Source organism: Platalea leucorodia, assembly GCF_965183815.1.
Source record: "Platalea leucorodia genome assembly, chromosome: 3".
Classification (NCBI taxonomy): Eukaryota; Metazoa; Chordata; class Aves; order Pelecaniformes; family Threskiornithidae; genus Platalea; species Platalea leucorodia.
The window spans coordinates 21,739,795-21,751,352 of NC_138825.1; the positions used below are offsets into that span (position 1 = coordinate 21,739,795).

The window sequence follows — 11,558 nt, forward strand, 5'->3', positions numbered from 1 at the left end:
TGTTCCCCACCCTGTGTCAACCACACAGCACTTTTTGTGGATCATTGAATCACACTTTTTGAAAGACATCCCTGTGGAGCAAAAGTCATGAATAGAGGTTTAAAGCAGAGATGTTATTCTTACAGTACTGTTTCTTGTTACATTGGTGTTTTGTTTTGTGAGCTATGCAATGTTTCACTTGTTTAATAGTATATTGGTATTAAGGAAAAGTACTATTTTCCACATAATCCGAAGGAATACCCTTAGTATTACTAATAGAGGTCGGGTAAATCATCTAATGTGGCCCCAAAACTCTCACCCTTGCGACTACTACTGTGTTCTGTTTAATATTATTTTCTGTCTGTTTAAATAAATCAGAGACGACAAGTCCTATGCAATTAGGAGATCTATCCCATACCATAAATTGCTCAAAAACATTCTGAAATTTAAATTTGTTCATGAGCCTATGAAAGCAAAAAATGCTCAATACATTGACGACTTAAGTACAGCAGGTACTAGTTTGGCCAGATATGAGCACACATGATCTTTTTATTTATTTTATATCACAGACTGTAAAGAGGCATGTGAAAAGATAATCTTTATAAAGGAAGATGCTTTCCCCTTCTAATTATCTGCCTGACTGTTTCCCATGGCAGAACCCTGGTGGTTATCTTTAATGGCGTCACTCACAGATTTATTATTTTATGCTAAGAAAAACTTGAGATGGCTTTAAAGCGCTGAAACTGCAACAGGGCAGCTGTATTACCAGTGAATTGTCAAATGGTTTCTAACAAAAACACATTTCCCACAGCTGGAAAATAACACAGATATTCATGCGAACCGTGCTTTCTTCGCAAGGAACCAACCGGCAGCCCGGTCTGATCCTTATGTCAACCTGCGTGAAGTCTCCAGCCGCATGAAGTTGCCCCGGGGAGAGTACCTCATTGTGCCGTCCACTTTTGAGCCTTACAAAAATGGAGACTTCTGCCTGCGAGTTTTTTCTGAGAAACATGTTAAAACGCAGTGCGTATCTCCTCTGTAAAGCCTCCTCTTCTGCTGGTGAGGCACATAAAGGAAAAGGTCAGGTGTTGCACCCACATCCCATGCTCTTATCTTTTCCCTTAACCAGTAATATAGGCCCCTTTCTAGGGTGTATTTTCTTATGTATTCTACCATATGTGACACACGCACATCCATGATAGAGAGTCATGGCTCTTCAGATGGCCTCCAGCAAGCACTCAAGTGGTAACTAGATCCCTCAGGTCTGTAAAGTAGAAGTTCCCACAATTTATTAAAGAGTGGAGGATTTGGGAGTATGACGATGAGGAGATGGTTTTAAAAAGGATTGTATCGATAGCAGCCATTGAATGAAAAAACAGGAGTCTGGATACAAGAGAAGAACAACAAGGCTGGATTTCCCAAGGAAAATATCTTCAAAGAGGTGGGACAGACAGAGGTGTAGGAAGCAGGAAACCTGGGGGCTTGTTCTATGCATTTGGTAACACCTTATATTAAAACAGCTTGTTTTGCTAATGATTTTAAGGGCAAATGATAGATTTGTCATTTCTTCTTGTTTTATTTTTTTTTCTGTTTTTCCTTAGGATGATTGGTGATGTGGTGGCTGCAAAACCATATGAGGTAAATGTCTTAACTGGGCAATTTTTTTTTTTTTAAGAGACTTTTCTTTCATAATGTGGGGGCAAAACAGGGATGAGATTTTTATTTTTCCCTTGAGCTGAGATCACAGTATATGTTTGTGCTCGGGAAAAATATTTTTTGGTTATCAGGATTCTTTACATATCTCCGTGGCTTAGTTTCACGTGCATTTTCATGTACCTGGGCCCATGTAGAACAGAAACTGCACCCTTGTAGACTGGGCTGGAACACATTAAATTGTCCTTCCATCTAGTACAGGTAGAAGAAGGTGGGGAGGGCACCGAATGATCCTTTTCATAGAAACAAATAGTCTTCCTGAAGCCCAAGAGAAATTGCAAAAGCAGACTTCCAAGGAACTGCCGAATTGCTATGGCCAGGTACAGCAACATCTCACTGCAGCTGTTTTATAAAACTATTTTGGTAGCAGAAGAAAACTTTTTCATCAGTCTTAGAAAGTATTTACTTCCAATTGAAGCCAGCCCCTGGCTGGTTGTGATTTAAGTAGTGACTCTGTTTCGCCATTGCTGCAGAGCAAGTGCTCATTTTCCATTGCTGTAAATAGTCCCCTGTAAAGCTGCTTTATGATATCCACAGCTCACTTTCTAGAACCACCTTGTAAACCATGCTCTCGGTCATCTCATTCCTCTAGCCTCACGTCGATAACAAAGACATAGATGATGAGTTCAAGACTCTGTTTCAAAAGCTCTCTGGAGAGGTAAGTGGATTGAAGTGAAAGAAAAAGACTGGGACCTGTTACGATTATGCAAATATTTGATTTGCCAGTTCCTTTTACTGTCTAGTCTTCCAAAAATCAAGCAATTCTCCCCTTTTATTAACTCACAGTTTCAGTTCAATTTATTTTACAATAGAACAGTTTTAGTACACTGTTCCTTTTATTGGTGCAAAATGTGATTTGTTCCCTCGGTAATGTGGGGCATGGAATAACTTTGAAAACAGTGGTGATGGGAATGAGGACTGTGAAAATATCATCCCATGGTGAAATAAACTACCTGTGGAGTTAGCATATAATTCTGACAATTGCCTAGTTGGCCAGTTCCTTCCTTTTTGTTTAGAAGCCCCGGGAACTGGAAAAACTGTTGGCTGAACTTTCTCTCTATTTATTGTATTTGACACACCTCAGTATCTGCAAAGCCCTGCTGCACCAGCCTGTGGCTCTCACGTCAGATTTTCTCTTAATGAACAGGTGGCCACTGGCACCGAAGAGGGAAAACATCTCATTAGTTAGAAAGACCTTTCTGAATTTTGAGAGGGCAATTTTAGTATTGTTTGGTTGCAGTTTCTATAAGCCTGGAAAATCTCAAATGCTCTCCTGAACCTCTTCAGCTGAGAAAGCAGGCAGTCACCCAATTCAGTCAAACCTGTTAAAAAGTTAACATTTACTGGGTTATGTCACCATGGCACCTAACAAACGACTTATTTCCCATTTGAAAGGCTAGGATATATTAATGGTTTGTGAGGACCTCCTCCATGTGGTGTCTGATAGTAAATGTAAAATGCTAGAAAAAAATTAAAGGTTTACATGCCTTAGATAAGGGTTGGAAGGAAAATAGTCCCCGGATGTCTGACAGCAAATGAATATAGTTTGTTTGAAATAATTTTTGTGTTAACACCTAAAATATGTTTTCTGTCCAGGACTGTGAAGTGACTGCAATTGAACTTCAAACTATCCTAAACCGTGTTCTGGCAAAGAGTAAGTAATGTTATGTAGTTCCCATTGAATGGAGCTGAGAGGCACGTGCTGAAATGGCGAGACATAAAGTTGCTCTTTGGCCAGAGTGAATGTCTGTGCCTGGGTCCATCAGCATGCAGATGGGATCTGTGCTAGCAAAACCCAGCTCTATCAGCTATGGGTGATGAAAAACTGAGTTTTTTTCCACTCCCAGCTGAGATTCTCCTGGCTTGTTGAACCTTTAATATGGAGGCGAAAAAGTACCACCTGATGCTCCCCTTCCAAGAGCTGCCAGCTGATGTCCCACAGAGGCACTATATTCCCTGTACTTTCTTGGGATGACCACCATGGGAAGATATTATTATGCTGCTGCATAACTTCTGTGGACAGATAGAGGCTTACCACCCCCAAGACCAATAGCATCCCCTGCCCCAGTGCCAAAAAAGCCATGTTAATCTGCTGAAGGGAAATAGTGGAAGAAATGGCAGAGCATTTACTTTGCTAACAAGATTTTAAGGTGGCTGACATCTCCAAGGTTGCCTGCAGAAAAATATTTATCTAAAAGTACTTCTGACTTGGATTTTTACCTCCTTTTTATACAGGAAAGGATGTTAAAAGTGATGGATTCAACATTAACACTTGTAGGGAGATGATCAGCCTTTTAGATGTATCCTTTGAACATCATTTCATCACCTTTAAAGTTTCTGGATCTCCTTTGCAAAAATTCCTGACAAGATAGGCTAAGTTTACACTTCCATTGTCCAGGTGCATGACTGGAGGCATAAAATTCAGCAAGCACCTCTATCAGCTCAGGGCGGCAGAAACCTGAACCATTTAATCATCGGCTGCTTCTCTCACCTGCTCTGCATTTCGCATTGCCTAAACTTTTCACTAAAAATAGCAGGGAGGAGAAGCAGGGACTTTCTGCCTGGATGCACCTGTTTCAGATGCATACACAGCGTGCTTGGCAGGAGGCAGGTTTTAAGCATAATCTCAACTTCCATCTTTAAGTCAGGTACTGCTTATAGAGCACAGACCTCAAAGCAGCAGAGACAGGCTGGAGAGCTATGAGTACATGCTGTGCCTCCCTCCCTTCTGCATAGCTTGTAGGACACGAGTGCTAATAAGCTTTGTGTAGCCAAGGGAAAAGGAGAGGTCAGCACATCTGCCCAGTACGCCTTTGATGTGCTGGGAAGGTAGCCAGTGCACTGGGAGGGTCAAGAGTCATGCTGCCAGGATTACACTAATGTTGGTCTCGTGACGTGGTCGTGTTGAGGTCAGCAGGGATTAGCTGTGGATCTTGTGGGTCACTGGCTGTTAGAAAAAGTGGTGCCTTTGCCCTGCACTTAAGAGCCTGCCAAACAGGGAAACTCAGTAAGTCCAGCATCATGGGAGTCAACTCGTTTCTGCATAATTTTCCATAGGAAGGGATGTTCAAGGCCCTGAAGGACATGGGGGAAGACTGTGTAGCCTACTATTAACTCTCTGTTCACTTGCAGTTCCTGTCCCTGCTTTCCAACACTTGTCCGCTGCGAGGCCAGTCCTTTGTTTCCCTAAGGGCTTTAATCTACTGTTAACTGTACAAAATGCAAGTGGATCTGGTCGTGCTTATATATTTAGCAATCCCATGTATAATTCCTTGAGAGTGCAGCTAGCCTAGAAATTCTTGGCATGCCTTTAGCTAAGCGAATGTAAAGCTGTGGGCATGTCTGTGTGAGACGGAGATGTATTGCAAGCGAGAATGAATATGGCATTAAGATGACACTGTGATGGGTGATTTGTTTTTATCAGAACTGGTTGCTCTCCAGTTTTGCTAAGGGTAGAGGAATCCTGATTTTTGAACCATGCCTTAACATCCCCAGACCAATGGGACCGGCACATTGGGACTTGTAGAATTCAAGACACTTTGGATGAAGATTCAAAAGTATTTGGTAACATAATATTTCTGACTGTCTCCCCTTCCCTCTCAGCTCTGAAGCACACATCCAGAACCGAGATAGGGTTAAGCCACCACAGGCAGATATACTTGGAAGCCTTCCTTCTCATGGCTGGAGTCTGTTCCAGGGCTCAGAAACACCTCTGATTTAAAAGGACACAAGCAGATCCTCTTTCACCTTGGCCCCACCACTCTCCATAATTTGCAATACCTTATGGAAAGCCAGATTAACCCTCTTTTATTGCTGGCAAAGACAGCTCTCTGCTGCCTGCTGTATTAAAGCTCATATGAACATGTCTGCTGTTGTGATATGTTACATTGCCAGCTAAGCAATAGCAGACACAAGAAATACATATTTTTAGGACCTACAAAAGCCTGGCTTTGTATTTTTTAAATCTTGTAGAAGTGCTGAATTATTTTTCTGACAGAGGATTTAATATCCCAAGAAGTGCACCCTGAATCAAGCAGTCTAAAGGAAGGTCAAATTTGGACCTGCTTTGACAATACCCCTTTCGGGCAAGTCTGCTGCTACCATGCTTGATGCTGGTCAGCACAGAGCATCTGTCCCGGAGTTTCATGAGGAGATGTTCACCTCTCCTCCAGCCAGAGGCACCGGCTCTGTCCTGAGGCTGGTGTTGGCAGAGCAAGCCCTGAGAGCCAATTCCAGTCTGAGTTGTAGGTCTGGGTGGCTTCTAATTCTGGATAATAAACCTGCTGGCAGTAGGAAGCATCTGTCATCTCATCTGAAATATTAAGCAAAATGGACTTTGTCTGTTGCAGTGTTTGCCAAATGATAGGATATTTTCTTCAATGGCCTGTCTGCCGCTATGTAACATGAAGGCAGGCAGGCTGCCAGCCCATGGGAACGTGTTTCCCAGTCTGCCTTGCTTGCCAGTAGCTGCTTGAAACATTTCCCTTGCTCATTAACATTTCCAAGAGTAGGAGCGTGGGCTGGTAGGGGCAGCCCCTGTCCCAGCCATCAGAAGCCTGAGGCTGTGTCTGCACAGCAGAGTGATGGTGTGGACACAAGAGAGGTAGGCACGAATGCCCTGGCTTTAATCTAACTATGGGAGCAGGGAGGATGGCAGGGCATGGGCTGCAGCGTGGACTAGCAAACCAAGGTTAAACCCTAGAGGATCCCTGGTTATTTCGTTCTGGCTGCTACCTCCTGGCGAGCCTTATGTTACCATGCCTTCACTACCGTTGTTACCCAGCCATGAAAGCCAAAGCCCACCTGCCTGTGCTTGCACCATCCCATTGCTGTGTGGGGACACATTGAAAAGCCATTTCCCCATTCCCTCATTCCTCTGCTGCAGGCGATCTATAAGAAAGTGGACATTGACTACTCTGGTACCATTGACTCCCATGAGATGCGAAATGCCCTCAGAGAGGCAGGTGAGTACGCTGCTCGGGGACACTGTCGGATCGCTGCAGTCCCCCCACCAAACATCGGAAGAACAGTGGAGCCTTTAATGGCTTTGCTTCCCTCCTGTCTCCTAGATCACAGCGTTGCCAGTGCCATTCTCCCTTGCTGACAGTCACATACCACTATGTCCTTTTGCTGCTATGTACATCAAACCCCATCCTCTGTTCTGCATTATGAACCACTGATATTTTTGTCCATGCTGTGACCATTGCTTATCCATCTGATTATTACTGGGTCTATTTTTGGCCTCATTATTTCCTAATCTAATTGTCCTCTTTCAGAGCTATGTCCAAATCCTCTTTTTCCTCCATTTCCTCCCACCACCTTTCTCTACACTAGAGAAGGTGCAAGCCTGATCAAGGCATGCCCCAGTGATATCCTCTCTGATGTGTACTATTCACTTTTGGAGCAGTGCTTCCCAGCTCAGGGGCATCTAGAGGAGCACTGTTTTTTTGATCTCTCTTGTGCTCGGTGGAGTCTATGTGAATGATCCAGAGACAGAAATAGCACTAATATGGGCCTGAATAGAGCCCAATGTGTTATGTGAGCAATTGGCTCTCCTGCAATCACTGCTATTCAGCTGCAGCACCAAGACTCACTAATTAGGGGTTTATCTGGGGAACATAGGACTGGTTATGCTGTGAAACAATGTGAAATATGCAGTCTGACAAAATGCTGTGGGAGAACTTTATGCCTCTCTTCACCCAGCACAATGGGCTTTGGAAAGGACCCACAGCAGAGGTGGGTGATGGAGTCCAACAGACCTTCTGGGAGGAAGAGTCCTCAATTCTTCACCCAGGTCTGCCTGCAGCTGCAGCAGTCCGTGGGTAAGTCACATCAAAGACAGCGTATGAACCTGCTGTGTCAGTGATTCGTGTGCTTCCCATCCCTTCAGGTTTCACACTCAACAATCAGGTGCAGCACAGCATTGTCACCCGCTACGCCTGCAGCAAGCTGACCATTGATTTTGATGGCTTTGTGGCCTGTATGATCCGCCTGGAGACCCTGTTCAGTAAGTGCCTCTGTTCATCAGCCAAGGGAAGTTCCTGAAAACTTTGGGGTTTCATTAAGTATTTGCTGTCTTTTAACTGTGAGTGTAGCAAATTGCATGGAAATGTGAGGGTTGACAGCAACATTTTGTCTGTTGGAGAAAGCAGCAGAGTAATAGCAAAAGCCTTTCTGTCTGAATGGCCATGGAGCACGGGGGACATGTTTTCATAACCTACCATCCTCTTCTGCTTTACAGTCATCTACACTTTATGGTCAGTGCTCTGGCCCCCAAGTTGACCCATCTCCTGTAAATGGTACCATTTATCATTTACAGTCCTTACTCAGACCTGATTTACAGGTTTGTCCCTGGATCATACCAGATGCTACCGCATCAGGTTTTATGGTTGTCCTGCTGCCAACTCTCAGTTTGCTGCTGTAGATCTGACTATTCCACCCCATGAGGCAGCTTAGAAATGACTTGTAAAAGGAAAGAAGAACAGCTGTAATATTTTTTTACAGAACCAGTCTAGATTTCCAGTAGATCATGGCAAAAAGCCAGACTTCTACATTTTGTCAGACCCTGTGGTTGATACCCAATATTTTTTCCCACTTTTCTACTTTTCAGAAGTGTTTCATGTCCTGGACAAAGACAAGAGTGGAGTCATTCAGCTCTCTCTGGCTGAGGTGAGGCTGGTCAGATTGAAATAACATCTGGTTAAGCTACAGCAATGGACAGCACTAAAATATATTTATTTAAAATCATTATTATAAATGGTAAACTCAATAGTGTTTCAAAGGGAAAGTTTGTTTATGTGAAAAGGCCCTTCAATTTGGAAGGATTGTCCAAATTAGTAGAATGAACATTTACCTTAAATGAGAAAAAAAGTAAAGATATGTTCAAAACCCGTAAGGTTGCTTGAGAAGATGCTTACACAGTGTGTTTCACTGTCTACTTTCAGAGGGCAGTGGTCAATTCATTAGAAAACACACAGCAGGGAGCTGTTCTTGTCTGGCAGAGAATGTACTGATCAACCTGCCAGAATTAGAAGAGACCTTTTAAGATGCCAGGCCTTTTTCTTCCCCACATTGTTTTTAATGCAAATTTCTCCTGTTGAAGCTGTAATAAAAGCAATCAGCTTGAGTCTTCCCTTTGCAGAATACAAATATATCTCAGGAAACATCTGGAAGGGGCCCCAAGAGGTCTATCCAATTAGTTCTCTCAGCTGAAGACTGACTCAAAGGGAGGAAGATGGCTAGGAAGCCCCGTGACCCTCAGTCACAGTTGGTTAAATCTAGCTGAAATTGTACGTTGCATTCTTCAACCCCAGAATTTTTCAAAGGTCACACAGCTTGCCCTGGAGAACTGGTCTTCCCTCAGAAGAGACCCCACTTGCAATGTCTGAGGCTGATCCTGGCAATAAATTTCCCCAAAGGTCCAGAGCAGATGGATTCTGCACGTACAACAGATTAAAATACAGCTCCAGCCTTTCCCAGCTTGTTCTCCCAGAGCCGTGGTGGAGTGCCCGGGTGGCATCCTGTGGACCTTCCAGATGGTCTGACTCCTTGTTCTGTTTCTCCCTCAGTGGCTATGCTGCACACTGGTTTGAACAACGGTCGATGAATTCAACAGAGACCTCTGAGGCTCTTCTGAACATGGAACCACTCGTTTGGCTTCTCCTTGTTATGGAAAGCAGAGAGAGAAACTTGTTTTTATTACTGGCAAGTTATTTTAAGCCTGCTAAAAATGAAGTGATCTCTTGTCAGCTAGAAAATAAATACACTCTTGGACCAAAAAAGATAAACAAACAAATAAAACAAACCAACTCAGACTTTTCCTGTCCAAAGAGTATTTCTGTGTGTCACGCTGAAATGTCACAAATTTTGACTTACTGCCGATGGGCCCAGGTGGCTTTGGTTTGACTTCTGACTGAGCATCAAAGTTCAGCAGTGTTCAAAATCTTGGAAGCAATCTCCATTGCCTGCAACATCAAGCATATGTTTCACAGAGAGAAACCTGTGCTCAGAGCCTGGGCAAAATTTGCACTGCTGCTCTGGCTACCTCCCTTCCCAGCCATTTGTCCACTTTGGCTGTGCCAAGTGCCCGCAGAAGCGTGAGAAGGGTGAGGAGCTCGGAGGCACATGATGAGCTGCCGAGAGCACAGGGGAACTGGGCACAGACACAGCCCCGGTGATGAACAGGGAATTAGGCAAACATGATGGCACTCGTCCATGAGTCTTGGCTGAGTCTTCCAGGAAAAGGAGCAAGGATGGAAGGCCATAGGCAAGTTGCTGCAGTTATTTCAGCTGAGTTTTTCTCCTGCGAATGCTTGTCCATATGTGTACTTCTGTCCCCAAAGGTGAGGTCTGGAGTTTTAGGACGTGAGTGATTGGAGCCCAGAAGCTCATGAAGGCAAGTGTGAGGGGAGGAACAAAAAATGCACACGTAGGGGGTCCAGGAGCTTGAGTGTGCGAGGAATGTACTAATGTCGATCACGATTTAAAGAAGAAGCTGAACCTAATAGTCACTGGCTAACAGCGCTATGCTTTCCTAAGATCTTGTAAAACCATTGCCCTTTAAAAAAAATCTCCCTGCATTTAATTTCACAGTATTATAAAGAGTAATAGCACAGCAATGCAGGCAAGATAATCTAGCAGTCTTTTTTAGCAATTGGAAAATATTTCTGTAACTCGCAGTAATGATCTGACGAGATCACATGTCTTGACCCTTCTCCCTGAGAGTGGAAGGAGTGCAGGCAGAGATCTGTGTCCCTAAGGCAGACGTGGGGCCAAGGCTCCTTCCCCCTCTCTCTTCAGTGCTGTTTGAGAGGGACCTTTCTCCATGCCTGCTTGATCCTAAGCTCTTTAATCAGGAAGAAAGCTGCTGTTCGGTTCCTGTCTCCCAACACAGAATACCTTGTGACAGCCCCCAAGCCTCTGCTTAATATCTCCCAGCATTTCTTCTTGGTGTTGGCTACAGCTGTCTGACTAAAAGGGATGTATGACCTGTTTCAGTGCATGGCTCTCTCTTTCTAACAGATGGTATTCGCTGCTCTCATTTAGAGGTCCTCTCCCAGTAAAACAGAAAGAAATATTTTTTAGTTCAGGTTGCAGGATAAAACTAGCCAGCAGGAGAATCGTAGGCTTTCCCCTGCTGTTCCTGTGCACCTATTGCTGGTCATGACATACATGCATCTGTCTTAGGGTACCGCCAGTTTCTCGTAGTAGATATTTGCCTGCTGACCAACGATAGATGTCTACGTACCTCCACCTGCCTGGAAGACAGAGCTACGTGGGGAAAGCTGAGGTCTCCAAAACCTCGACAATTTTCTAGTGCATGCTCTGCCTCTTCAGTATGATGAACGTGTCCTTCCCTGCCCTGTATCTTGAGTATGCAACACGTCTCCTTACTAACCATGCAGCAGGGTTAGCTAACTGCTTGCAGCTTTGGATTTGCTTTCTGCTCACACGCGCTATTCCTGAGTTCATTCCAATTATGATCACAGAGAGGCCTCTCTCAACAGGACTGGGAAAACTCAAATGTGCACAGAAATCCATTGCATGCTCCCAGTTCTTCTCCCTTTACATCAAGCAAGATGCCCTCACCACAATAATTCTCACAGTTATCTCAATGACTCTCACCCTCCTGTACAGCATGGGCACAGTGCTGCACTCCATCTTCCTTTATCTTTGGGAAGCAGGCAGCTCCAGAGGAGCCACCTCCTCTTTCATTTGTTCTTTGAGCACAGCACTTGGCTGTCAGGTCTCAGAGAACAACTGCTCAAAAATAAGCCTTTTCATGGGATTGAATGCACTTCTCCTTTTTACTTGACACATCTGCAAAAAGATGATTAATGTCCACCTTATTTTCCTTCCTCATGCTG

At 44.1% G+C, this 11,558-nt stretch overlaps 1 protein-coding gene across 1 annotated transcript in view; it reads left to right on the forward strand.

Annotated features, from left to right (window-relative positions):
- Window positions 1-9,284, forward strand: part of LOC309587866 (calpain-8-like) — a gene marked incomplete at both ends in the record, with an annotated part of 30,367 nt that extends 21,083 nt beyond the window's left edge. The window contains 10 exons of the mRNA XM_082306373.1: window positions 791-1,002; window positions 1,581-1,617; window positions 2,285-2,350; window positions 3,289-3,346; window positions 3,928-3,992; window positions 5,188-5,256; window positions 6,578-6,656; window positions 7,583-7,699; window positions 8,303-8,361; window positions 9,261-9,284. Coding sequence (XP_082162499.1) covers window positions 791-1,002; window positions 1,581-1,617; window positions 2,285-2,350; window positions 3,289-3,346; window positions 3,928-3,992; window positions 5,188-5,256; window positions 6,578-6,656; window positions 7,583-7,699; window positions 8,303-8,361; window positions 9,261-9,284 — 786 coding nt within the window. The remainder of the gene's footprint in view (window positions 1-790; window positions 1,003-1,580; window positions 1,618-2,284; window positions 2,351-3,288; window positions 3,347-3,927; window positions 3,993-5,187; window positions 5,257-6,577; window positions 6,657-7,582; window positions 7,700-8,302; window positions 8,362-9,260) is intronic.
- Between the last annotated feature and the right edge of the window lie 2,274 nt (window positions 9,285-11,558).